The following is a 23,683-nucleotide window of genomic DNA, read 5'->3' on the forward strand; positions in this document are numbered from 1 at the left end:
GTATGAATAATACTCAACAAATGTTGCTTGCAATCAATTAAATATTTTAACATATTTTATTGTTATTTATTTAAATTATTTTTATGAAAAAAAAAAAAAAAAATTTCACGTCAAAAAATAATAAAAATTTTTTATATAATATTTGAAAGTAAATTGATTAAAATTGTATAAGACTTTTTCAATAATTATATATTTAACAGCAATTAAACTTATAATAATATTCTGTTTGTAATATTGAAGTAAATTTTTAATAAAGCTGCCAAAAAAAAAAAAAAAAAACAATGAATATCATAAAGTTGGTACACTATACTACATATATTCTATCTCATTTTTATTTAACTTACAGGATCTGAATAATATGTAAGAGCAAGATGTTAAATGTTGTAGGTACTATTTTAAATTTAGTACATAATTGATCCTTGTGGTGGCGCCACGTGCATCCGACAAACTTTTCGGAGAGAACAGAGAAAAGGCCTTTTCAAGTTAACAATCATCCGGACAAGATGGTATGTATTTTAAATCTATTAAATATTTAACAATCACCGTTTTTAATTAATAATTATTGAATTAAAAATTTTTAAAAATTATCTGATTTCCGTAATATATTTATCAGGTCTATTAAGTGTTATGATTACTGATTAAAAAATAGTGTTAATCGGTGGCTTATAGGTTATGAGCATGGATTATTGCTGTTGTCAATAATGATTACAGTCATTGCAAAAAATGATATTATAATTATTTATAAAACTTTATTTTTATTTAAATTCAGGCGGAAGGTACTGCTACTATCAGAACAAGAAAATTTGTGACGAACCGGTTATTATGCCGAAAACAAATGGTAAAATTTTAGTTAAATTTTAATTTAAAGTGTTTAAATTGTTATAAAATAAATTTTTATATGATAGGTTGTGGATGTACTTCATCCTGGTCAACCGTCAGTACGTAAAACTGACATCAGAGAAAAGCTTGCCAAGATGTACAAAGTTACTCCGGATGTTGTTTTCGTATTTGGATTCCAAACAAGCTTTGGTGGTGGCAGATCAACTGGTTTTGGGTTAATTTACGAAACTCTTGATTTCGCCAAGAAATTCGAGCCCAAACACAGACTCCAAAGGCATGGACTCTTTGAAAAACAAAAACAAACCAGAAAACAAAGAAAAGAACGTAAGAATAGGATGAAGAAAGTTAGAGGTACCGGAAAGAGCAAGGTTGGAGCTGCATCTAAGAAGGTACGTTTATTATTATTTTTTTAAAATATTTTTTCTTATTTTATCTCTATAAATTTTATATTATATTTAAGAACTCATCTGTGCATGTTAAGTAAAAAATGTTCTTATTGGCTTTTTATTGGAATATGCTTTGTTATTATTTAAATTATTTTTATGTCGTTATTCAAAATTTTATTTAATTATTGGTGGTGGACAAAATTAATATTTGACCTGGATATTATTTGTTTAGGACATGTATACAAAATTTATCGTTAATTTTACGGCATTAAATATTATAATAAATTTATTTTAAAGTTAAAAGGATTCGACACTATTATTGAGGATGGTTATATTTATTATTAGTGCATGTATTATCAATTTATATATGTTTTATTTACATTCTAGGCAAGGAAATAAACGACTAAATACGTATAACGTATCACACCCTTCGAAAGAAGATAGTTTCTTGATTAAATATATTTTTAAAATGGTCACAGCATGTCATTCATATCATTGGGATCTTCAATTACAGCTGCTGTATTTCATAGCTTTCATCAAATATTCATATCATTATTTTCAATCTAAACTTTTTTCATTTGTGGTCTATTCAATTTACTGTAATTTTAATTATAATTCACGCTTCTTATTTTAATGTATCATCAAATTCGCTTATTGCATGCTTAAGTAGTCAAAAATTTCATGGTGGTGGATATCATTTTAAATTATTATTAATTTAAAATAAATAAATAAATAGTGCATGAAAACAAAAAATTGCTATAGACAATAATATAATTTTTCAAAATTTAAACTTTATTCAAAATTACAACAATTGTATTTATTTGGACAAAAATTATTTTCTTTTATTACAGTAATTCTTCAATTCCATCATATGGAGACTTCAATTTATACAAGACCAGCGTGAAAATTATTATAATGTATTATTATCAATTGTATTGTACAATTATGAAAAATTCGCGCAATAAAAATTGAAATCCATGATAATTTTGTATAATTTTATTCACCAAACTTTATTTTTAAATCATAAATTTTTTATACTTATTATTTTATTTTATGGTACAAGTACTTCAGCAGATTGTGAATTTTTTACAGGAGTTATAGTATTTTTCTCGATTGATTTGTCACTTGATGGGTATGTTATAAATTCGGTAGTCGCAACTGTTTGAGAAATTTCAAATGTTGTTAGTTTTTCTACTTCATATTCAAGCGGTTTATCATCAGATGACGGAGATTTTGACGTAGCCATAGGATTATTTAAATTTGATGACTCATCATCCCAAGAAGTATTATCATTTTTTGGATTCGAGAACCAATTTATTGTTCGATTCCAAAAATCAACAATTCGGTTTTTCAAATTTTTAAACCAATTACGAACGTTATCGACAATTGTTGGTTCTCTTTGCTCATCTGTAATTAAATTAATTAATTATATTTAATTAATTTTATTAATGTAAATAATTACCTTCGATAGGATTTGCAGTAGAGTATTCATCGGAAATTAATAAAAAATAAATAATTAATTTTATAGTCCACAAGTACATTTTGATCTTGTTGCAACGCAAACTCAAAGTATACTGAATATCTGATAAGTTTATTTTTTTTATTTTATTTTTATTAAAACGGAAATTGCATGCTATGGTCATTGTTAAAATAATTTATTGAAAAGATAAGTTGCTCTGAATTATGTCATGAAACATTTTAATCTTGATGGAAAGATAAATTATATTGAAGGAAAATTTTTTAAATTATAGTAATAAAAAATACTTTTATAATTAGACTTAATTATTATTTTTATTTAAAAAAACAAATATATGTTTTTTTCATAGTAATTTATATACATAAATATATACAAAATAAAAAAAAAAAAATTATAGCTCAAGTCGAAATGAAATTTTTGTTTAAGAATATATATATTTGTATTTTAAAAGAGTAATCTTAATAATCAGCAGCATTGCTTGCCAAATAATCACGACGACCAATATTTGATGCCTGTTTATTTTGAATAGCTTCCAGTTTGGGACATTCAGTTATTCTGTGACCAAGACCACCACAGTAACTACATCCTCTTTCATCTCCAAGATTAAGGTATTTTTCATTTTCAGAACAAAGCTCAAGTAGAAATGGTGGTACTTTTTGTTTAGCTTCCATCAACAAATGTTTAAGATCAAGCAAAACAGACTCATCATTTGATTTATTAATAAAAGTTGTAGCAATTCCCGTTTTACCAGATCGTCCAGTTCTTCCAATTCGATGGACATAATTTTCTACATCATCAGGCATGTCGTAGTTGATAACATGCTGAACATCAGCAAAATCTAAACCTTTAGAAGCAACATCAGTAGCAACAAGAACATCTTTACGTCCAGCTCGAAATGCTTCAACTGATCTTGATCGTTCTTCTTGATCTTTACCACCATGAATAGCGACTGCTTCAACGCCTTTTAATAAAAGATACTCGTGAATAGCGTCAACATCTTGTTTTTTTTCAGCAAAAATTAATACAGGTGGTGTTGTTTTCTGAAGACATTCTAATAAATAAACAATTTTAGCTTCTTGTTTAACATACTCAACTTCTTGAATTACATTCATCGATGCTGCACCAGCGCGTCCAACATTTATTGTCACTGGTTTTACAAGAGCAGATCGGGCAAAATTTTGAATTTTTTTCGGCATAGTCGCTGAGAATAAAAGAGTCTGACGTTGACCTCGAAAAAATGAAAATATCGTTCTAACATCTTCTTCAAAACCCATATCAATCATTCGATCAGCCTCATCCATACAAAGATAACGACATGAATTTAATTTAACCATTTTTTTATCTAACATATCCATCAATCGTCCGGGTGTTGCGACCATTATATGAACTCCTTTGTTTATTATTTCAAGAGACTCTGAAACAGGAACTCCACCAATAGCAAGACAACTTCGAATTTCAGGACAATTTTCGGATTTTAAACTGTTTGTGTAATACTGTATAATGTCGTATGTTTGTTTTGCCAATTCTCGTGAAGGACAAATAATTAATCCATAAGGACCTTCGTTACGTATAAATGGCATTCCTACTTCTTGCTCAAGACAAAACATTATTAGAGGTAAAACAAATACTAAAGTTTTACCACTACCAGTAAAGGCAATTCCAATCATGTCACGACCAGATAAAACTGTCGGAATACCTTGTACTTGAATTGGAGTGGGTTTTATAATACCTTTATGTTCTAAACCACGAATTATACCACGATGAAATTTCATTTCTTTAAAACTACACAATGGTGGTGGAACATCTGTTCCTTCAACTAAAATTCTCATTTTTCTTCTTATTCTTTCATGCCGAGGTTGACCTAGACTAATAATTCCTCTAGGTGGACGCCAACTTGTTTTTATTGGTTCCTCATATTGTATTCCTTTAGCCAACTCAGCTACACCCATCAAAGCTTTATTTTCAGCAACACTTTCAAGAATTTTCTCTTCCTCTTTTAATTGTTTTTCCAGCGCACTTTCCTTTTTAGCTTCAGCTAATTTTTTTAATTCAGTATGTTGATCTAAAAGAGAAATATTTGATTTTCTTCCCCATACTTGTCCATCATCTTCATCATCTCCATCGTCTTTTTCATTTTCACTGCTGCTTTTTCCAACAGTACCAATAACACCCTCTTCTCTTAATTGTCCTAATCGTCCTAATTTCATTAATTGTTGCTTTTTACGTTCTTTCACTGGGACATACGGAACATAACCGTCCTCGGAATCTGAATCACTTTTATCATTATTTGAAATATATCTCTGTAAAATAATAAATTAATTATATAATAGTTGGTATTTATTTTTAATAATTTTATATTTTATAAAAATTACTTACTCTTTTTGACGACATTTTTTTGTTTTTATCAAATAAAACAAAAATTTCTAACCTAATTATAAAAATTTTAAATTAGAATATATAAATCAAAGAATTTGGGTCACTAATAAATTATTTATGAATAAGTGTTCATTAAATTTGATATATAAAAATATCAAACGTTCGTTTTTTTTTTTTCCAATTGACATAAAAATAAAAATACTAATACCACAAAAATATTATAAATATTGATGGAACATTAATAAGTGTACCAGAAAAATCCTCTACTTTATGACAACTGAACCACAACTAGGCCTACCACAAGTAACTGTACCACACAACAACTATACCAGTTTTAAACACTACCCGCAAAAATCTTAACCAATCAACATAAGATAGAGATTTTTCTGGTACACTTATTAATGTGCCATATTGATAGTAAATAAAATTTATCAGCTGATCCAAGTCAACGTATAGTTAAATTTATCAAATAAGCGGGAATTCGGGTATCTTCGGTTTTTGTAATTCATTCACCCAACTGACCCGACCACGAATCAGTCATTAAGTCAGCTGTAACCTGGCCTACCCGGCATATTGACAAAAATTAGTAAATAAAAGTATTTTTTAGTTGATAGCTAAATGTATATGATGTTAAAGTAAAAATTTATAAACTCAATTGGTGAGTACTAATATAAATAAAAAAACTGAAAGATAAAAGTTATTATTATAATATTTTTATTATTTTCTAGATCTACCAATAAAATAATTATTAAAAACAAATAATCAGGATGTTAACCCGAAGATTGTTGCTATATAACTGTTTGTTTACAAGCATTTATTTTTCATCTATTTTAATTATACTAAAGTACAATGACACTTTATATAATGTTGATACTTACAAATATATTCCAACATTTATTATATTGTCTAGTGAATTAATTAAATATACACTTTCAAAATTTTATATTAGCCGTTACAGTTTTGATAGAATTGATTCAAAAGTATCAAATTCAAAATATAAAAAAATATGGCCGAAAGTCTTCAAAGATATTATTAAATTTATAATAATTATTTTTATGTTATTTATTGTATATTATATTGGAATTGTATTATTTGGAGCACCATTGATAACACATCAAGAAGAAACAACAATGCTTGCTGTTATTTTATCAGAATTAACTTTTATTCCAGCAAGTATACAATTAGGTATTGATGATACGTTGACACTTTTAACTTTATTTCCATTACCTAGCAATAATATCATAGCAGAAGCAATGGATCGTAATATTAAATCTACAGTGTTAGGTACCTGGTTAGGAGCTATTGTGATTCCCTTAGATTGGGATAGACCATGGCAAGAATGGCCAATACCATGTGCTATTGGTGCACTTATTGGATACATTGTCGCTAATTTTATATGTTTTATTAAATTACTGCCAGTTTATAAATTTTTCAGATCCAAAAAATTTGATAGATAATTTAGAAATCTTATAATTTTTACCTGTTACAAGCTTTATGATGATGAAAGCAATCAACATCAGACAATTTTTATAATTTTTGATAAATTTCATTTGTGATCGTTGATTTATTATCATTTGTAATTTGTCGAAGAAAACTAGAAAATTGTCTGACGTATATGCGACATTTAGAATCATTTAATTTTTTTTATACAACTTTTGAAAAATTATACAACTGATCATTTGTACAGAAAAAAAAGAGTTGGAGACTTAGTAAGATATTATTTATAATATTTATCTATAATTAATTCAATAAGGAAAATAAAACTTTAAACATTCGATTATTTGGGTAGAAAATTTAAAAAAAGTTATGCCATTTATCTTTTAAGTTTATCTACTATCTATTTAATTGTAATTATATCCACCAATACTGATTATTCTGTAAAATTAATATTGTAATATTTTTTATATTTAATAACATTTACTGTATAAATATCTGATATAAATGTAAAAATGATAAAAATAACTTGAATTAAGTTTCGTAAATTAAAAAATAAAGATTGTAAAGTTAATATGATTAGTGCATGTTCTGTTATTTGCGATCTAAGCATAAAAATCTAAGCAAGAAAAAATAATCTCATTCGTTAATAACTTTTCAGAATAAAATAATTTTTAATTTTTAAATTGACAATAAAATTATATTGGTCTATTAAAAAAAAAAAAAAAGAATTTATAATAATTTAATTATTAATTTTAAAATAAAATATGTCTTTTTTTTTAAAATTGATTATAATCGTTATATTGAAAGAAACAATTATTGTTATGAAACAATGTTACAGTGATGAGTGTGAATATAGCTGAGAATCGGCAATTTTTTTAAATTTTAGAATAAATAAATAAAATATATATATAGAATATTATAAATTAATAAAACGAAAACGTGCATATTTTTTTAATTTTAATTGATTAATTTATTTAATTAAAATTTATAAATTGTCTTATAGCCGCTACATTCACACCCATCTACAATTACGTAATATCTGATTATCCTATATGATATATTTATATATGTATATATTTATGTATATATATCACGATCCGGCTGAAATTTTAATCAGTCAAAGATTATCAACATCTACCACTCTATTTAATTCAAGAACTCTTGTTGTTGAATAATTGGAATTTTATATTATACCTCAGATCTAATTTCTCGATTTGTATTGAGTTATAATAAATTTATTAACCAAAATCAATTCTTAAATATTTAATAATAATATCTAGAGAAACAACAACACTATGGTAGACACCGCTGGAAAAGTATGTAAATATATATTTTACTTTATTTATCATTATAATTTAAAATTTAACATGTTAACATGTTAATAGGTTATCAAGTGCCGTGCTGCGGTTGCATGGAAAGAAAAAGAAGCATTATCAATTGAAGAGATCGAGGTTGCTCCACCAAAAGCTCATGAAGTTCGTATTAAAGTAATAGCAGTTGCATTATGCCATACTGATGCGTATACATTATCTGGTGCAGATCCAGAAGGAATTTTTCCCAGTGTACTTGGCCATGAAGGAAGTGGTATAGTCGAGAGTGTTGGTGAAGGTGTTACTGAATTTAAAACAGGTTAAATATATTATTTATTTTTATAAATATTTCATTAATTAAATTATTTATAAATAAAATATTTTGTTTAAAGGTGATCATGTTGTACCATTGTACATTCCTCAATGCAGAGACTGCAAATTTTGTAAGTCTCCAAAGACAAATTTATGCAGCGTAATACGTGTGACGCAGGGTAAAGGATTAATGCCTGATGGTACTTCAAGATTTACTTGCAAAGGTAAAACTTTAGCTCATTTTATGGGCTGTTCAACATTCTCTGAGTACACTGTCGTTGCCGATATCTCCTTGGCAAAGGTAATTTATAAATTAAGATTGAAAACTGTTATTTATAAATATAACTATTTTATATAATAATTTTCAGGTCGATTCTGCAGCGCCATTAGAGAAAGTTTGTTTGCTTGGCTGTGGAGTTCCTACTGGTTATGGAGCCGCTTTAAATACTGCTAAAGTTGAACCAGGAAGTACTTGTGCCATTTGGGGTCTTGGCGCAGTAGGTTTAGCTACTGCTTTTGGATGCAAGGTTGCTGGTGCTTCTCGCATCATTGGCATTGATATTGATGAGTCCAAATTTGAAAAAGGTTTCATATTTATATTTTTTTTTTTAATTAACAAAAAAAAAAAAAAAGTTACAAAAAATAATAAGTTTTTCAATATGTGTGCAGGAAAAATATTTGGATGTACAGAATTCTTGAATCCTAATAAATATGATCGTCCTTTACAAGAAGTACTCGTTGAATTAACTGATGGAGGATTGGATTATACTTTTGAATGTGTTGGAAACGTTAAGACAATGGTAATAATTTTGAAATAATAGTATACTTAATAAAATAAAGGAGGATTAATTTAATTGTTTATTTTTAGCGCCAAGCATTGGAATCTTGTCACAAAGGCTGGGGAACTTCAGTTATTGTTGGTGTGGCAGCTTCTGGACAAGAAATAAGTACTCGGCCATTTCAATTAGTAACAGGACGGGTGTGGAAAGGTACAGCATTTGGAGGATGGAAGTCTAAAGATAGTGTGCCAAAGCTTGTTGATGAATATATGAACAAAAAACTTATACTCGATGAATTTATTACTCACGAAATGCCGTTTGATAAAATTAACGAAGGTTTCCAATTGCTTCATTCGGGAAAATGGTAAGTCACAATAAATTATTATATAAAAATTTTCAGATAATAAAAATTGTTTTTTTGTTTCTTTAATAGTTTGAGAGCTGTTTTGAAGTTCTGAACATCGAATATAATACAAAATTTGTGGAACTATACGCACAATTTAATTATCTATATAAAAATATTTTTATAAAAACCTCTGTATTTTTTATCATACAAAAATTTTAAAACGCAATAAAAATCATATGTCCATACAAACATTACTTATATTTAATTTTTTTTTTTTAAATTTATCTTTCAACAAATATATGGTCTGTTCGGATTCTTCGCTTAGTGCACTGGGGCGTTCGCAGTATACCCGGGAAAATTTTAATTCATAATTAAATTTAATTAGTAGAAAAAAAGTGAATTGCCAATTAAAAAAAAAAAATTTATTGATTAAAGTGAAATTTAAGTCAAACAAATCTTAGTATTTCAAATCGATCATTAATTAATGTTAATTTCGTGTGCGAGGAAAGCGTCAAAGTACCCTGGGGTGGCGGGTCCGAACACACCAATAGAAATAAAACAACAAAAAATATATAATTAATGAATTATTTTAAATATATATATACATATGTACTTTAAATATATTTATACATATGTATAAATGGGCCGTAATCCCGTGTCTGCAACCTGTCTCATAGATCTAGCCAAACGTTGCCATGTAGCGAGAACTAGAGCTAGAACATTTCTCAATGCATCCTAATTAATATAATTATCAACACAAATTTTAATAAAATGATTAAATTTCAATTTTGAAATTTCGCGCCAAGTTGCCGCTACTATGTGTCGTTGTAGTCGACGTTCAAATGTTTGGTAAACTAGGGGCGGTTGATGAATCGCAAAATCGATTATTCTGTATCAACTGACGGTTCGATAGCGGCAGTCAGTATAATCGATAATGGCATCAGTAGTCTAGATCCTTCTTTTACGTTTGAATTGAAACACAGTATTGCAGTTAAGTCGTGTTAAATTGTGCAGCGATTGTAAAATTTATCTTTTATTAATTTAAATTGTGCAAAGTATCTTTGGTGCATAAAGTGTTCAGTGCTAGTGAAAAGTGTTAAGCGTTCAGTGGTAGTGTAAAATGTTGCTGATGGATGATGCTAACAACTTCCCAGTTCCTGAGCAAAAAATCATCTGGCATCGTCTGGTGGGAAATAGCAGTCAAGTGAAGTTTTTTTAGCTGCAATACAATTGGAGCAATTTAATTTAAATCTCCAAGTGTATTAGGACACCCTTCTGCATATTATTTCCCCACCAAGGTTTGTTTAAACACTTAAGTTTTTTTTTTTTTTAATATTTTACAACATTTTCTATGATATTCTGCCGCCATTTTGTTTTGACAAACTTTTCTCCAGTTTCTAATAATTTATTTTTAAAATATTTAAATTTACCGCACAAATAATGAGAATAATTAATAAAATAAAAAATTTAGAGTATATTTTTTAGTCTGGCTGTAGTCAGAAATACTCTAGCTCCAGCAAGCGTTGCCTTATAGCGAGTTTAGAATTCCGGTACCAGAAAATTATTTTTAAAATTTTTTTGGCGGTTTCTATTTTTCAATACATCACACATATTTATTGTTCACATAAAACAATTAATTAATAATAATATACCAATAAGTCAAAGATTTGAATTATTTTTAAATTTTGACTAGAGATATTTAATAAAATTAATTCGGGAAATAAATGATCAGGTATTTATAGATATAGTTTTTTATATTTAAAAAAAGAAATTTCTACAACAATCTTTATTAAATAATGGATTCTTACAGCCATATTTGTAATATATCAATTATGTATGGTGTCTACGGTAGCTTCAAAAATTAAGTAAAAATTTTATTTTATTTTATTTTTTTTCATCCAGCACATTTTTTTTATCATTATCCACTAATAATCGTAATAATAATAATAGAAATATGACGTACAATATAATTTGTCAAGTTACCTATTTGTTATTGTATATAGTTATATACAATGCGCAGTATGTTATATTTCATATGAATACTATATATTTTGCAATCGAATTAATTACGTTATTAGTCATTGAACTAAATAATTAATTATTGCAGAATATTATGGCAAGATGCTTAATTGGGACTTAACAATTATATTTGATTCAGGTTTTACAAATACTGATTTATTATATAAAATAATGAGCTTCATTAATATAAATTAAATTAATTAAGAGACAAATTATGGAAGGAATCAACATTAAAGTTAATTGACAAATAAATAAATAAACTAATTATTAAGCTTCCTTATTTAAATAAAATATTCGATTGTCTAAATTACTTGCATGCATTATTAATGGTACTACAAAAAATAACATTAAAAATAATTAATTAAAATTTATATGGGGACGGAAGAGCTTAACGCGATGACATTAGCTGTAATTTTATATACTCATTGCTTCTAAAATTATTTTCTATTCACATTGTTCACACCAATTTTTATTTTTTTTTCTACTATATATATATATATATATATATATATATATATATATTATTCTTATTCTATATTCATCTAAAATATTAACACAATACTTGCATTGAGTACAAGTTATAAGTAAAAATGAATATTCTTACACAGGAATAAATAAAATGTCAACATCCCTTCTTAATATTTTTGGCAAAATTAATTTTATGTCTCAAGATCAATAATTTAATTATAAATTTAATGACAAAAATAATTTATAATTATATAAAAGTATTGCAATTGGAAATTTTTATAAAAAATCAATTGATATTACAGATTTAATAATCGAAAATATTAAGAAGTGATTTTTACAAGTTCTACTTATAATATTATTATTATTTACGGTATAGCTACTGTAAATTTATAAATAAAAAGACCTTTAACTTTATCTTCAAAGATAAAATTTAAAAAATGATTGATGAATGTGAGCATTTATACGACATTGATTAAGCGATTTTGATATTTTTAAATTTTAATAGCTAAGATGGTCGCAGTGTTAAGATAATAATAATAATAATTATTATTTTAAGGATGTAGATTAAGTATTGGATTTTGATATCTTGATTATAAATTATATTAAGAAAATCACTTAATAGATTATTTTACTTGTACAATGTATTATTGACACTTTTTAAGTGATCAACTATAAATTAATTTTTTTTTCTTCATTACATCATTAAATAAGTATGAATGTTTATACGTGAAGGTCTTGCGAATAATATTTAGTGTACAAGTTTATGTTTAATGCTAAACATACAAGAACCTCATTTTTAATATTAAAACCGACCGCTATTGTAATTATACATTAGCGAAGGACGGCAGAGTGGATTTATTATTAAGTTTAATGGGAATTGAATTCGACGTGTTCTTTTTTTAATAGGCTTGTTTCTATTGATAAGATTGATATTTTATATTATCGAGAAATTTATCATTATGTTTATTTTCCTTGTCAGTTCTTGAAGAAAACGAAAGAAAAGAAAATATATTTTCAAGGTGCTCAATGATAGATTTTGAGAAAAAAAAGAAAAAAAAAAAAAATAGAAAACTTAAAAATCAAGTGGCTGATCTGCTGAACCTTCGAGATCATTTCCAGAATCTATACCATCATCTTCATCATCGTCGTCACTAATTTCATTTTCAAGATTCACGCTGTTAGTCTTCAAAGCCTCATTACTTATCTTGCTGATAATTGTATCTGTATAATTAATATTCAATTAAGTAACAATATTAATTATATTCAACAGAAAAAAAAAAAAAATAAAAATATTAATAATCAAAGTAATACGTACACTTACCGCAATCTGGTTTAGAACCACGAGTACGAGTACCAGCAAATTCAATACCATGAGGATCAACACACCAACATAAACCTAATCCACGATGACATTGAATACTGCGATAATATCCTCGTGAATCACAAGCTGGTGCGACTTCAGGAGAAGATCGCCTGCGAACTGCAGCACAAGGTCTTTCTGCTTTCGAAAAGCACCCACACCATTCTGGACCACTTACAAAAATATCTCTGAAAAAAATAATATTAATTATTGTTTTAAAAATTAAATAATTTATTGATAATTTATAAGCTCTAATTCAAAAATTACTGACCCATCTGTATCACATGCATCGAGAAACGGTTTAAGACATGGCTCATTTTGATCATGTTCAAGGCTATACAGCTCTGCAAGAGAGATTCGACGATCTTCATCATTATCCAAATGTCCAAACATCCACCTGACTTCTGGTTGGCATCCAATGGGGAAATGACCTATTTTTAAATTAAAACCATTACAGTAAGATGAAACCTTTCATGTACTCGTTTAATTACTTAAATCTAATTAACGGTAAGGATGATTTATGGTTTGGTCGATGTTTTTGTTGAAAACAATTAGTTCGAGAGTTAGAGAAGATAGTAAGAATAAGAATAATAATATCTTACCCTTAGACTTAACATATTGACGACGATATTTAGCATCAGCCATTACTACTGAGAACCAGTCTAACAATCGATTAGCCATAGCTGGTCGGGAGGAGGGTGGACAATCAGTGTTTCGTAATCGATTGAACTTGGCTTCAGGGGAATCGAAAGTAGGCTTCAAGGTTGCTAAATTTTTACCTATTTCATTACTCATTGAATGCTTTATGTCTTCTTCGTATTTGCTGTTGATTCCCAATCCCTGGCAATTTTAATACTCAAATATTAATACATATTTTTATAATTTAACTTTTAACAGTATATATTTTATAAGATTAGTGTCTAAAGAAAATTTAGTGACTATCACTTTAGACGGATAATTTCTGGACACTATAGATTTTTTGTGCCGACGTTATAAAATAAACTTGAGTACATTTACGTCTTAAGTACAAGTGTTATATTTTACTTTTTGTTATTACGAAACTATATAAAAAAATAGTTTACTTAATACTTGTAATGTTTCAGGTATATTCAGTAAAATTTTATTGTCAATTATTTCAACACTCATTTTTCTTTTAAAGTCAAGAAGGGTTTCACCTGCTCCTTCTCTTTCATTTCCTTGTTGAAACTTGTCCTTTGAACCTCATGAAGTCTAAACCGATAAATTCAAACTAAAACTATTATTATATATATATTATCTTCTAACAATTAATAGTTGACTTATATTCCTTTCATTCGAATAATAATTATAGGATTAATAATTTAATATTTTTTGTTAAAATAAAATAAAGCTTAAAAAAACTTTCACGGTTGATATCAAACAGATCTAACTTTGCACTTAAAATTTCTTTAGATATGAAACATCTCGCGTAATTATATGGGTGAATATTCACAGTTGTTGAGAGAAGAATAAAAGAATTCATTCATTTAATACTTGATTGTCAGAGAGTTCATATAGATATAGATTTTTTTAACATAAAAAATTCATTTAAATATTATTGTATAGTTAAAATATAAAAGCTTACGAAAATTATCTTAATTTATTAAAATTATTTTCATAAGAAAAATCGAAATGTAAATAATTCATCGTGTGGGCAACATTAAAAAATTTACACTAGCTTAAATATTTAAATATGCTGGACATTGAAATATTGAAAATATTAAATCATTTATAAGGTTTACCTCAGCAAAATTCAATATTCAAGTTGAGTTATGAAAGTTTCAAATAACATACTACAACGTTTGACAAAGTTTTTTATACTCTCAAGTTATTTCTCAGGTTATTAAAAAAAAAAAAAATAATCTATATAATAATATTACAATCCATTTAAAAAAAAAAAAAATATATATATATATATATATATATATATATATATATATATATATATTTTTCATTTCTTAAACTGACCGATCCAATAGTTTTGGTGCTTAACTCTATAATGGTACTTGACTTGTTAATTAAAAAGTGTATATTATTGAGCAAAAACTCGTATGTAAATAATGTCTATACGCTTATATCTCATACATATGGAAATAGTTTCGACAACTGAAAAAGAATTGGAATTTTTTTCAATATAGTTTCTTATAATATTCATTTTATTTTAAATTGAAACGGATAGAGAAAAATACTGTTATTGAACTAAAAATGGATTGAGTCGAAATGGATCCAATAAATGTTTCATTTTTAATAAAAATTGTAATAATAAAATTTGAAAAAAAATCGATATTTTTCAAAATTTCTCGATTATAATGACATAAAAATTATAAAATATAAAATAATACTAAAGTTTTTTTTTTTTTTTTTTTTTATAGAATACTTTAGATTAATTTATAGTAAGACCTGATCTGTATTATAATTTACTCGAGTGAATCTAAATGTGTACTAAACGTTAAAATGAACAGAAATGGCCATTTGTTTTAATTCGAATTGGAAATTACTAGAGCGTATAAAAGAATATTATTTTCTGACAAATTAATCGGGATGGATTATGTCAAATGTATCAGTGAGAGTTAAAATGGATGGAAACATTATTTTAGTCATACTTAATCTTTGCGTATAAATTCAGTAGTAGTAGTAGTAGTATAATGTCTATTTGAATTTGCTAGGGTGTGGTCAGAATAAATTTCAATAATATTTTTTATTTACCTTTGGACGTTTGCTGTATTTGAGATACTGATAATGGTGATTATCGTAATTAAAATCACGTGGAGTAAGTGTTATGTCACGATTTCGACCAGCTTTCCCCAAAAATGTTTTTTCAAGTTTTGCTTGAGGTATTTTTTTTGTATGTACTTTGAGATCTGATCCTCCTACAATAATGAAAAAAATTTTTAAAATTAGTAGATTTTTTTTTTTTTTTTTATTGTTTTTATGTCAACACGCATTTACAAAACATATTTTTAATACTGCAATATTTAAGGTAAAAAAAAAAAAATTTAATATGGATCCGATCGGTAGTGGAACAATTTTGCGTAAACATTTGTTTCATTGGAACAAATTCAATTAGTGTGATAACTCCCAGTAGAAATAGCTGTGTCAGAGGGTGGTAGTACGAATGTTCATGCGTGGATACTCGGAAAATTTAAATGGTTTTTAATAATAAAAAAACCTCCTCGTTTATAAATTTCCCATTGATTATTTTTCCGGCAATGTGCTGTATAACTTATGCACATATATTAATTTTTAAATAATCTTTAAAATTACGGTTCCGTTATAAGTTATGTTTATTTAATTAATTTATAAATGGATTATTTATAATATGTTTCTGTATGTTAATATTAAAATTATTATTTCAATGAAACTGTTTTAAATCAGATAAAAAATTAATTCCACAATGTATTAAGAAACTATAATAAAACAGTAATGAAATATCTATTATAAGCGCACTCACGCTTTGACGCAGTTACCTTTACACGGACAGAATCCTTTACACGCGATGTGAACTGAGGTATGATGAATGCAATTGTGGTACTCGAGACGGCACGGTGAACTGTATGTGCGATTGTCAATTCCACAGAGGAAGTTTGGTTTAACTACTGGGCATTCTTGACACCTGAAAATTAGTTTAATCTTTTAATCATTTGCTCATCTAATGATTACTATTTATAGTAATTTATTTAATAGTTGGCTATACAATATATTATAAAAAGCTTTTTCTCGCCTTTTTTTTACTACATGTGATCTGAGACATTTCTTAATTTACTGCCATAGGTGTGTAATATACTATTTTTAAAGAATTTCGCTGTAAGCCTCTAGTTCTTCTGGTATCTAACCAACTACAAATATCCATTTTTTTGTATCGTTTCGTTTTTCTGATTTCAACAATATCATTATTCATACAGATGTTTTCATTAGTTTTTTCTTTTTTCTTTTCATAGTATAAAATTTATGCTTTCATATATTCGACTGTATACATCTAGATACATATACGATTTCAATGTCTGAAACACTTTGATTCACTTGAACCGATAGGATTCTATGAATGTGAAATGTATATATATATATATGATTCCCTACGGCATTGTATAAAAACTTTATATTTTTCAATTACGTTTTTATTTCTGTAAAAATAACTTTAGTTTTCCGCAAATAGAAAAATATATATATTTTTAAAGTATAAAAAACTTTTTTATATTTTAAGATAAAAATTTTAGCTGTAAAGAACATGATATAGAAATTTTTATTTTCAACAGGTTTTAATAGTAATCATAATCATTATTAAAGTTGAGTTACTACAAAATATGAACAAAAAATGCTAACTTTCACTATAAACAAAAAGAATATTAAAAATTTTTAAAAACTTTGTTTGAAGGGTTATTTTTACTACAGTATAGGATTATAAGGCACATAGCTTTGATATACTTAAAAATAGATACCTTATAAATTACAATTAAACTACTTATTCAACCGAATAAAATTAATATCGTTTAATTCACAAATTACAATAAAAATTAATAATATTTTATTTCTACAAAGAAAATTTGAAATGTCCGGTTTTATTTTCCGATTAGAGAGAGCAAGTATATAATTACAAGGGCATTAAGTAAAATTCATCTGTGATGATACTGAACAACTTGTGTATACGAACTGAATTCTCGAAAGAATTTAATTAATTTTGTTTAATTTTTGTTTCAACATGGTTTATTTTTACGTTTTTCCTCAAAGAGTTTTAAATAAAATCGCTCTTCATCTCTTTATGTTTTTAATCGAATTGTTTGAAGCATTTTCCGAATAAAATTCAAATAGTATAATGACTTAATGTATTCTAATAAATTAATTCCTGTTAAAATTTAATAATTTTATAAAGGAAATAAAATAAAAAGTTTTGTATAGCTGGAAAATTTATGTTAACAGAGACAAATGTTGGAAAAAATAAGGAATATGCATCTACATTATTAATGTAGAACAATATATTAAGCGCTCGATGCGGGTCAGAGTTGTAGGATTAAAATTTAACGTAGAATATACATCACATTGAGTTTGTATAGGCAATAAACGTCTGTATCTCTAAGCATTATCTCAGGTTCTGACGTTATACCGTTTTAAAATTCACTAAATTATCAAATCACATATTATATTTATTTATGTAGTTTAAATTTTATCTAACACAAGTTAGATTTATAATCATATTTTCAAATTTTTATTATGTATTCGTATTGAACGTCAACCGTTATTCGTCAATCGCAATTTTTTCAAATAATAATTTAGTCCACGTATTACACATTACACTTTATTCACCGCATGTCTGATGATCTTGATTTATAAAACCTGTAAACCCAAGTCACAAGTCGTTTAACGATATGGTCCTAATTTAAGCTTGTTAGATATATTTTGTCAGAACTATAAATTTAATTCAAATGTAATTTAAAATTGCTAAATATGTAGTGTATGTCATTGTAAAACTATTTGATGTCAACGGGCAGTTAGGGTTTCCTTTACAGCTGAAGACTGTGTATTCGTCGAATAAAAATTTGTTAAGTTTTTAATATCTATGTAACTAATTACAAAGAAAAAAAAGTTAAGTATCATAAATAATACATAAATGGGTTTTTAAATTTTTGGTAAACAGCTTCCTTGAGTCTGTGCAACTATAGAGAGAGAACAATGAGACTAAGCAAAGGATTCATAAAAAAGTTAAGTAAGATGAGATAAAGAAGTAAAAGAACAAGTTTCTTCTCTCGTCTAGTCATATATGCTAGTATACCTGCTGTAGTATAGTAGTATAGTTCTTTTGCTTTTATAATGTACGAGGGTAGTCGCCTCTTTTATTGCCGAGTAAGCTTACGTCGACTGTGACTATATACCCTATATACCCTATATACTCACGCTCCTTTAGCCATTATTTTTACTCGTCTCGTTTCTTTAAAAATTGTAGCCACAACTGGGATAAAATCGTGACATTCTCTACTACCTTTAAACCGATCTCTTTACTTATGTATACTTACTATTTCCGTGTATTGTAATATTTACGATGTTACTTGATTATTTTTACCAATGTATCGTTAATTATTTTCATTGCTATTTTTATTCTCTTTCAATTATTTTTTATTTTTCATTATTGAAAGCTTCATCTATATAGTCATTTTTTTTTTTTTTTAACCAAAAAAATTTACTTTTTACAAAATACAATTTTAAAAAAACTTTAAAAGAATCAAATCCAGACATGTTTGGTTTCGATTCAATTGCCCTTCCAGTTAAGTTACCCGAGCCTATCTGCACATGATGTATATTTTGGTTGATGAGAAGTTGAAAATTTCTACAATTATTTTTCTGCTCATTTGAAAGAAAACAAAGAAAAGAAACGAAAAAAAAAGTGTCAAACTAAAACAAGCCTCCCTTTTGTTTCTGAAACTACAACGTAGAACAACTGGTGAAAAACTTGAAAGAGAATATAAAGAAACATGCACTTGGGTCGATAACTGGATGTAGCACTTGTATTTCACATATTGCCTCGGGTTGGGACAGTTTTAGGTCAACTCACTAGTTATTTTTCATTAAAAAATAATAAAAAACGTGCATAGAATGAAATTTCAAATTAGTTTTTTTTTAAACTTAAACTTTATTGTTGTCAATGGCACTTACTTAGTTTCATCCTGATCTTCATCTTCATCATCTTCAGAATCAAAGAAAGCATCGTCATCTTCACTGTCAACTGAGGTATCTGTTCGCATTCTTCTTTGCTGCATGGCTCGTGATTTAGGGATTACAATATCACTGAAATATATTAAATTGTAAACTAAAACTATAAATAAACTCGAGCTCTAGTATGTAAATAATAAATAAATAAAAATTGGCATATAAAACGATTTGAATTAGAGAAAGCTGTATAATTAATCCGGTTAAATACTCCTGAGGCTTATAGAGATAATTCTGCAATGTAGTTCGGTTATGCCAACAGTTTGGCAGTTCATTACGGTATTTGAGACTAATACAACCGTTAATTGTGGTTAACGAATGTAACGGTAGTTATAAGTACGCTGTGTGAGTATTTGAGGATTTACATTTAATATCATCGAAAATATAATTATTCATTACTTTTAAAAACAATTTATTTACTTGTAGAATTTATTTATTTCTATGAAACTAAAATTATTATTTTTTAATAAAATTTTAATTAAATGCAATTGTAAAATCATAATTACCCTGATTTGTGAAGTTCTTTTTTTGAAACACAGACTGCAGTAAACGTATCTTCCAAAAGACATAATTCTTTTTTTTTGCAATTTAATGGCCGACACAGTTCACCTGTAAATAAAAAATATTAATTAGATAGAATTTAAGAAATCTCGGGTTTTCGATAAACGTCGATGTTTTTAAATTTCAAGTTAATTTTTAATTATTTGTCTGTATAACAGAATAACGCCATAAAATATATACATATAAATATCTCAATAATCTTCACTGTCAAAAAACCTAGACAAATTCTTAATTTGCTGACATTAAAATTTCCACCCAAGTCACAAAATATTTGAACGGCAAAATTTTGAATAACAAGTCAAAATTGAGACCGTATCATTAAATGACCATTGTGACTTTTAAATTGATAGGATAATCAGACAACAGTTGAATAAAGTATACGTGGACTAAATCATTATCCGTAAAATAAAATGTCTTTAGATTCTAACTTGTGCTAAAATCCATTGCAATTGAAGAATAATAGCTGACTTAGTCCACTCGTTATGTAATGTAGTATTATTATCCTCTTTCGTACGGCCAATTCGAAACCACTCGACACGTATTATTTAGTAATAGTATAAGAAAAAGTGCAATTTACAGTTTAATCTAAAATGCTGTCATGTTTTTATTTAACATGATTGTATAAGTAAAAACTTTTTAAGTGAATGTTAGATTCGATTCGTGCGATTTATAATTAAGTATAAAAATAAGTTTTCAACAACCGTAAAGACACTAGGGTAATCGGAAATAATACTTAAAAATTTTATTTTTTTTAATTTTCGATTTAGCTTAAAGTTTTTTGGCCACTAATAGAATTAACTTAATTAAAATTTTAAATGCTTCTGAGAGTTTTTATTGATAAAAAAAAATCGAGGATTCTATTAATTATAATAAGGAATATAATTATGAAAAAAATTAATCTTTATAAGAAAGTTTTAAAGGATAAAAGATTTAATTTACGAACAAAGAGTGATGAATTTCCGTAAGAATAATATTAGATATAAGAGAGAACGAAAAGAGTTTGAAAGAGAAAAAAAATAACTTGTAGATTGGCCATAAGAACAGAAAATCGAATTGTGAAATATAGCATATAGTTGAGAGTGCGCAAAGTTCGAGACGTGTGAATTCTCCAATGTAGATAGATGGAAAAATTTGTCAGGATGAATTTATTTATTACATAAACTCGAGAGAAGTCTAGTGTAAGTTTACCTGACATTTCTCAAGTTGCAAATAGATATATTTATTAAAATATATATATTTCCGAATATTACATTGTCATAATTTTTAGCTTGCATACAATGAGGTATTAAAATACATTTAAATTAGCACGAAAATTTTATTAAATCACGAGATAAAAAATATTTTTGTTGTACTAACATAGACACATGTAGGCTAGAATTATTATTTGTGTAGGCAAAAGACGTATATGAATACAATAAAGGTTAAGAAGCGCAAGTGATAGCCTCCAGAATTGAAGAGAGCGTAGGGGAAACCTGCACATTGAATGTGGCGGTTACCATGGAAATAGGGGAGAATTTTCCCTTTAACATTTTCAAGGCGCCGATGGGACTCGAATTTGCCGAGACACGTCAGCACCATTATTATATAATATCATTTATTTTTTTAAAATAAAATTTAAAAAAATATATAAAATAAATGACGTTAACAAAATAATGAATAAATCAGAGCTATATAATTTATAGTTATGACAAGATTTATAAAATTATTTTATGATAATAATACAAGGATCAAACATTGATTTCGAGATCGTCAAGTGTATACTCTTAGCTGAATGTGGTTACGGAATCTCCTGATGATAGATTTAGCCATGCTAATGACATGACAATAACATACGTGAGGAGCTTCAACTGTATGAACATGAAGGAGGGTTTGATATCTAGTAATCCAGTGTGTATAAGAGAGAATGGGAAAGGTAAAGGAACAGAGAGGCTCGAGCAGCTTGAGACAATTCAACTGGGATCACAAATCTATATAGATCAGATCAAGACGATGCGACAACTATTCAATAGTGTAAATGCAAAACTAGAGGGATTTCCCATGTTCATATATATTATATATTATACACTCTAGGGAAATCATATGAAAAGGAAATTTCTAAACGCGACAAAGGATAGTACTCGGATCTTTGTTATTATGGATTATAGTCAACAAAGAGATTCACTGAGATTATTATAAGCTTATGTGAGTATTATATTCATTTTATAGGATTTCTGTGTTAGACAATTTTATACGTAATAGTATTTAATTAGTATATTTCTTAATACTCTCTTAAAATCAATCAGTGAAAAGTGTATACTCCAATCAGTGAATTTATTGACAATAATATTCTTCTCTTGAAAAAAAAAAAAAAAAAAAAAAAAAAGTTTATCTTTCAGAACAATCTATGAATATAACTTGTAATGAATATAAGTCACATAGATTAAATACAGCTATAAGGACTTTCGAATAAAATGTATTAAATACGTGACTTGACTTATCGTACCTTTTATATCTTTTTGCGCTTCAATGCACGATCATTAATTTTCTGCAGTTACTATTGATGAAAATTTTTTAAAATCATATTTACGATTTAATGTTTACTTACTCACAGTAAAACTACAATATTATCAAAATAAATAGTAAATTTAAAATGAGAAACTATAACTTACTATTTGGATCATGAATCCATTTTTTTTTGTCACCAACTTTCATGATTCTTGTATCATCCTAGAACATAAAAATTTAAAAAAATTCGTTAATAAAAATATTAGTTTTGTTTAATTTTGGGTAAAGTTAATTATCTATGGTGCAGTCAAGTGTGTAAGATAAATATTTGGTTTTACAATCGAATTTTGTTTTAAAAGTAAACCAAAGCTATTTTATGTTTTACTAAGATATCTTAACTTTAATTTCCACAGGGGCTCATTTAGTTTCGCGATAATGAACGAGCTCAAGAACTAAATCCTAAAGACTCAGTTGACAATACCTTGTTATAGAGTCACGATAAATATTATTTTTTAAACATTTTTTATGTCCAACTTAAAAAAAAAGCTCTCATGGTACTATGGCAACCGTTACCATATAATATGACAATGATTTTCATTATTTATGGTAATAAATGGTAAAGTTTACCATGACTTAAAGGAATTATTTCCATACACATCCAGTAACAGTTCCAATGTTTATATTAGGTTTCACCATAAATTATCTACGAAGGAGTTATTTTCGTAGTTATATAAAACCTTTCTCAAAAATTATTACCATGACATTATTGATATTGGATTAATATTTCTATATACTTAAAAAATTAAAGAAAAAG

At 26.8% G+C, this 23,683-nt stretch overlaps 6 protein-coding genes across 8 annotated transcripts in view; 3 read left to right on the forward strand and 3 right to left on the reverse strand.

Moving 5' to 3' along the window:
• The first annotated feature begins 397 nt into the window (after positions 1-397).
• Positions 398-2,210, forward strand: LOC103575989 (40S ribosomal protein S24). Its single transcript, XM_008556005.3, has 4 exons — positions 398-506; positions 770-838; positions 906-1,229; positions 2,078-2,210. Exons 1-4 carry the CDS (start codon positions 504-506, stop codon positions 2,078-2,080), a joined length of 399 nt encoding a protein of 132 aa, XP_008554227.1. The 5' UTR covers positions 398-503; the 3' UTR covers positions 2,081-2,210.
• A 67-nt stretch (positions 2,211-2,277) lies between these two features.
• Positions 2,278-2,767, reverse strand: LOC103576244 (uncharacterized). Its single transcript, XM_008556395.1, has 2 exons — positions 2,689-2,767; positions 2,278-2,633 (listed from the first exon to the last, which is right to left on the reverse strand). Exons 1-2 carry the CDS (start codon positions 2,765-2,767, stop codon positions 2,278-2,280), a joined length of 435 nt encoding a protein of 144 aa, XP_008554617.1.
• Positions 2,768-2,998: 231 nt separating this feature from the next.
• Positions 2,999-5,473, reverse strand: LOC103575994 (ATP-dependent RNA helicase abstrakt). Of its 2 annotated transcripts, none has more exons than XM_053741084.1 (3): positions 5,331-5,473; positions 5,080-5,131; positions 2,999-5,003 (listed from the first exon to the last, which is right to left on the reverse strand). In XM_053741084.1, exons 2-3 carry the CDS (start codon positions 5,092-5,094, stop codon positions 3,162-3,164), a joined length of 1,857 nt encoding a protein of 618 aa, XP_053597059.1. In that variant the 5' UTR covers positions 5,095-5,131; positions 5,331-5,473; the 3' UTR covers positions 2,999-3,161. The 2 variants fall into 2 exon arrangements, with proteins under 2 accessions (XP_053597059.1, XP_008554237.1); XM_008556015.2 differs by having other exon boundaries at positions 5,288-5,473.
• Positions 5,474-5,561: 88 nt separating this feature from the next.
• Positions 5,562-6,972, forward strand: LOC103576004 (phosphatidylinositol-glycan biosynthesis class F protein). Its single transcript, XM_008556025.2, has 2 exons — positions 5,562-5,737; positions 5,808-6,972. Exon 2 carries the CDS (start codon positions 5,847-5,849, stop codon positions 6,534-6,536), a length of 690 nt encoding a protein of 229 aa, XP_008554247.1. The 5' UTR covers positions 5,562-5,737; positions 5,808-5,846; the 3' UTR covers positions 6,537-6,972.
• Positions 6,973-7,579: 607 nt separating this feature from the next.
• Positions 7,580-9,514, forward strand: LOC103576013 (alcohol dehydrogenase class-3). The gene is made up of 7 exons (XM_008556033.2): positions 7,580-7,832; positions 7,902-8,145; positions 8,219-8,439; positions 8,507-8,723; positions 8,808-8,938; positions 9,007-9,281; positions 9,351-9,514. The coding sequence occupies exons 1-7, from the start codon at positions 7,812-7,814 to the stop codon at positions 9,373-9,375; spliced, it is 1,134 nt and encodes a 377-aa protein (XP_008554255.1). The 5' UTR covers positions 7,580-7,811; the 3' UTR covers positions 9,376-9,514.
• A 2,704-nt stretch (positions 9,515-12,218) lies between these two features.
• LOC103576019 (proteoglycan Cow) overlaps positions 12,219-23,683 on the reverse strand; it is a 28,484-nt gene continuing 17,019 nt past the window's right edge. Inside the window, exons 2-10 of one of the 2 annotated variants that reach the window (XM_008556046.3) lie at positions 23,034-23,091; positions 20,331-20,433; positions 19,771-19,902; positions 16,596-16,741; positions 15,835-15,998; positions 13,713-13,950; positions 13,382-13,541; positions 13,072-13,298; positions 12,219-12,971 (exon numbers count right to left, since the gene is read on the reverse strand). In XM_008556046.3, the coding sequence (XP_008554268.1) occupies positions 12,823-12,971; positions 13,072-13,298; positions 13,382-13,541; positions 13,713-13,950; positions 15,835-15,998; positions 16,596-16,741; positions 19,771-19,902; positions 20,331-20,433; positions 23,034-23,091 (1,377 nt within the window). In that variant the 3' untranslated portion in view covers positions 12,219-12,822. Of the gene's footprint in view, positions 12,972-13,065; positions 13,299-13,381; positions 13,542-13,712; positions 13,951-15,834; positions 15,999-16,595; positions 16,742-19,770; positions 19,903-20,330; positions 20,434-23,033; positions 23,092-23,683 lie in introns of both variants that reach the window. The other variant, XM_008556040.3, reaches the window with a different exon arrangement.

The sequence above is a fragment of the Microplitis demolitor genome, chromosome 8 (assembly GCF_026212275.2).
Source record: "Microplitis demolitor isolate Queensland-Clemson2020A chromosome 8, iyMicDemo2.1a, whole genome shotgun sequence".
NCBI classification, from domain to species: domain Eukaryota; kingdom Metazoa; phylum Arthropoda; class Insecta; order Hymenoptera; family Braconidae; genus Microplitis; species Microplitis demolitor.

Excerpts from the sequence above, each read along its gene's own strand:
- LOC103576244 (XM_008556395.1), bottom strand. The coding sequence starts at position 2,767 with ATGTACTTGTGGACTATAAAATTAATTATTTATTTTTTATTAATTTCC. Across the intron at positions 2,634-2,688 it reads TACTGCAAATCCTATCGAAG|ATGAGCAAAGAGAACCAACA; the intron begins GTAATTATTTAC and ends ATTTAATTACAG.
- LOC103575989 (XM_008556005.3), top strand. Across the intron at positions 839-905 it reads TATTATGCCGAAAACAAATG|GTTGTGGATGTACTTCATCC; the intron begins GTAAAATTTTAG and ends TTTATATGATAG.
- LOC103576004 (XM_008556025.2), top strand. The coding sequence starts at position 5,847 with ATGTTAACCCGAAGATTGTTGCTATATAACTGTTTGTTTACAAGCATT.
- LOC103576013 (XM_008556033.2), top strand. The coding sequence starts at position 7,812 with ATGGTAGACACCGCTGGAAAA. Across the intron at positions 8,724-8,807 it reads TGAGTCCAAATTTGAAAAAG|GAAAAATATTTGGATGTACA; the intron begins GTTTCATATTTA and ends ATATGTGTGCAG. Across the intron at positions 9,282-9,350 it reads TTGCTTCATTCGGGAAAATG|TTTGAGAGCTGTTTTGAAGT; the intron begins GTAAGTCACAAT and ends TTTCTTTAATAG.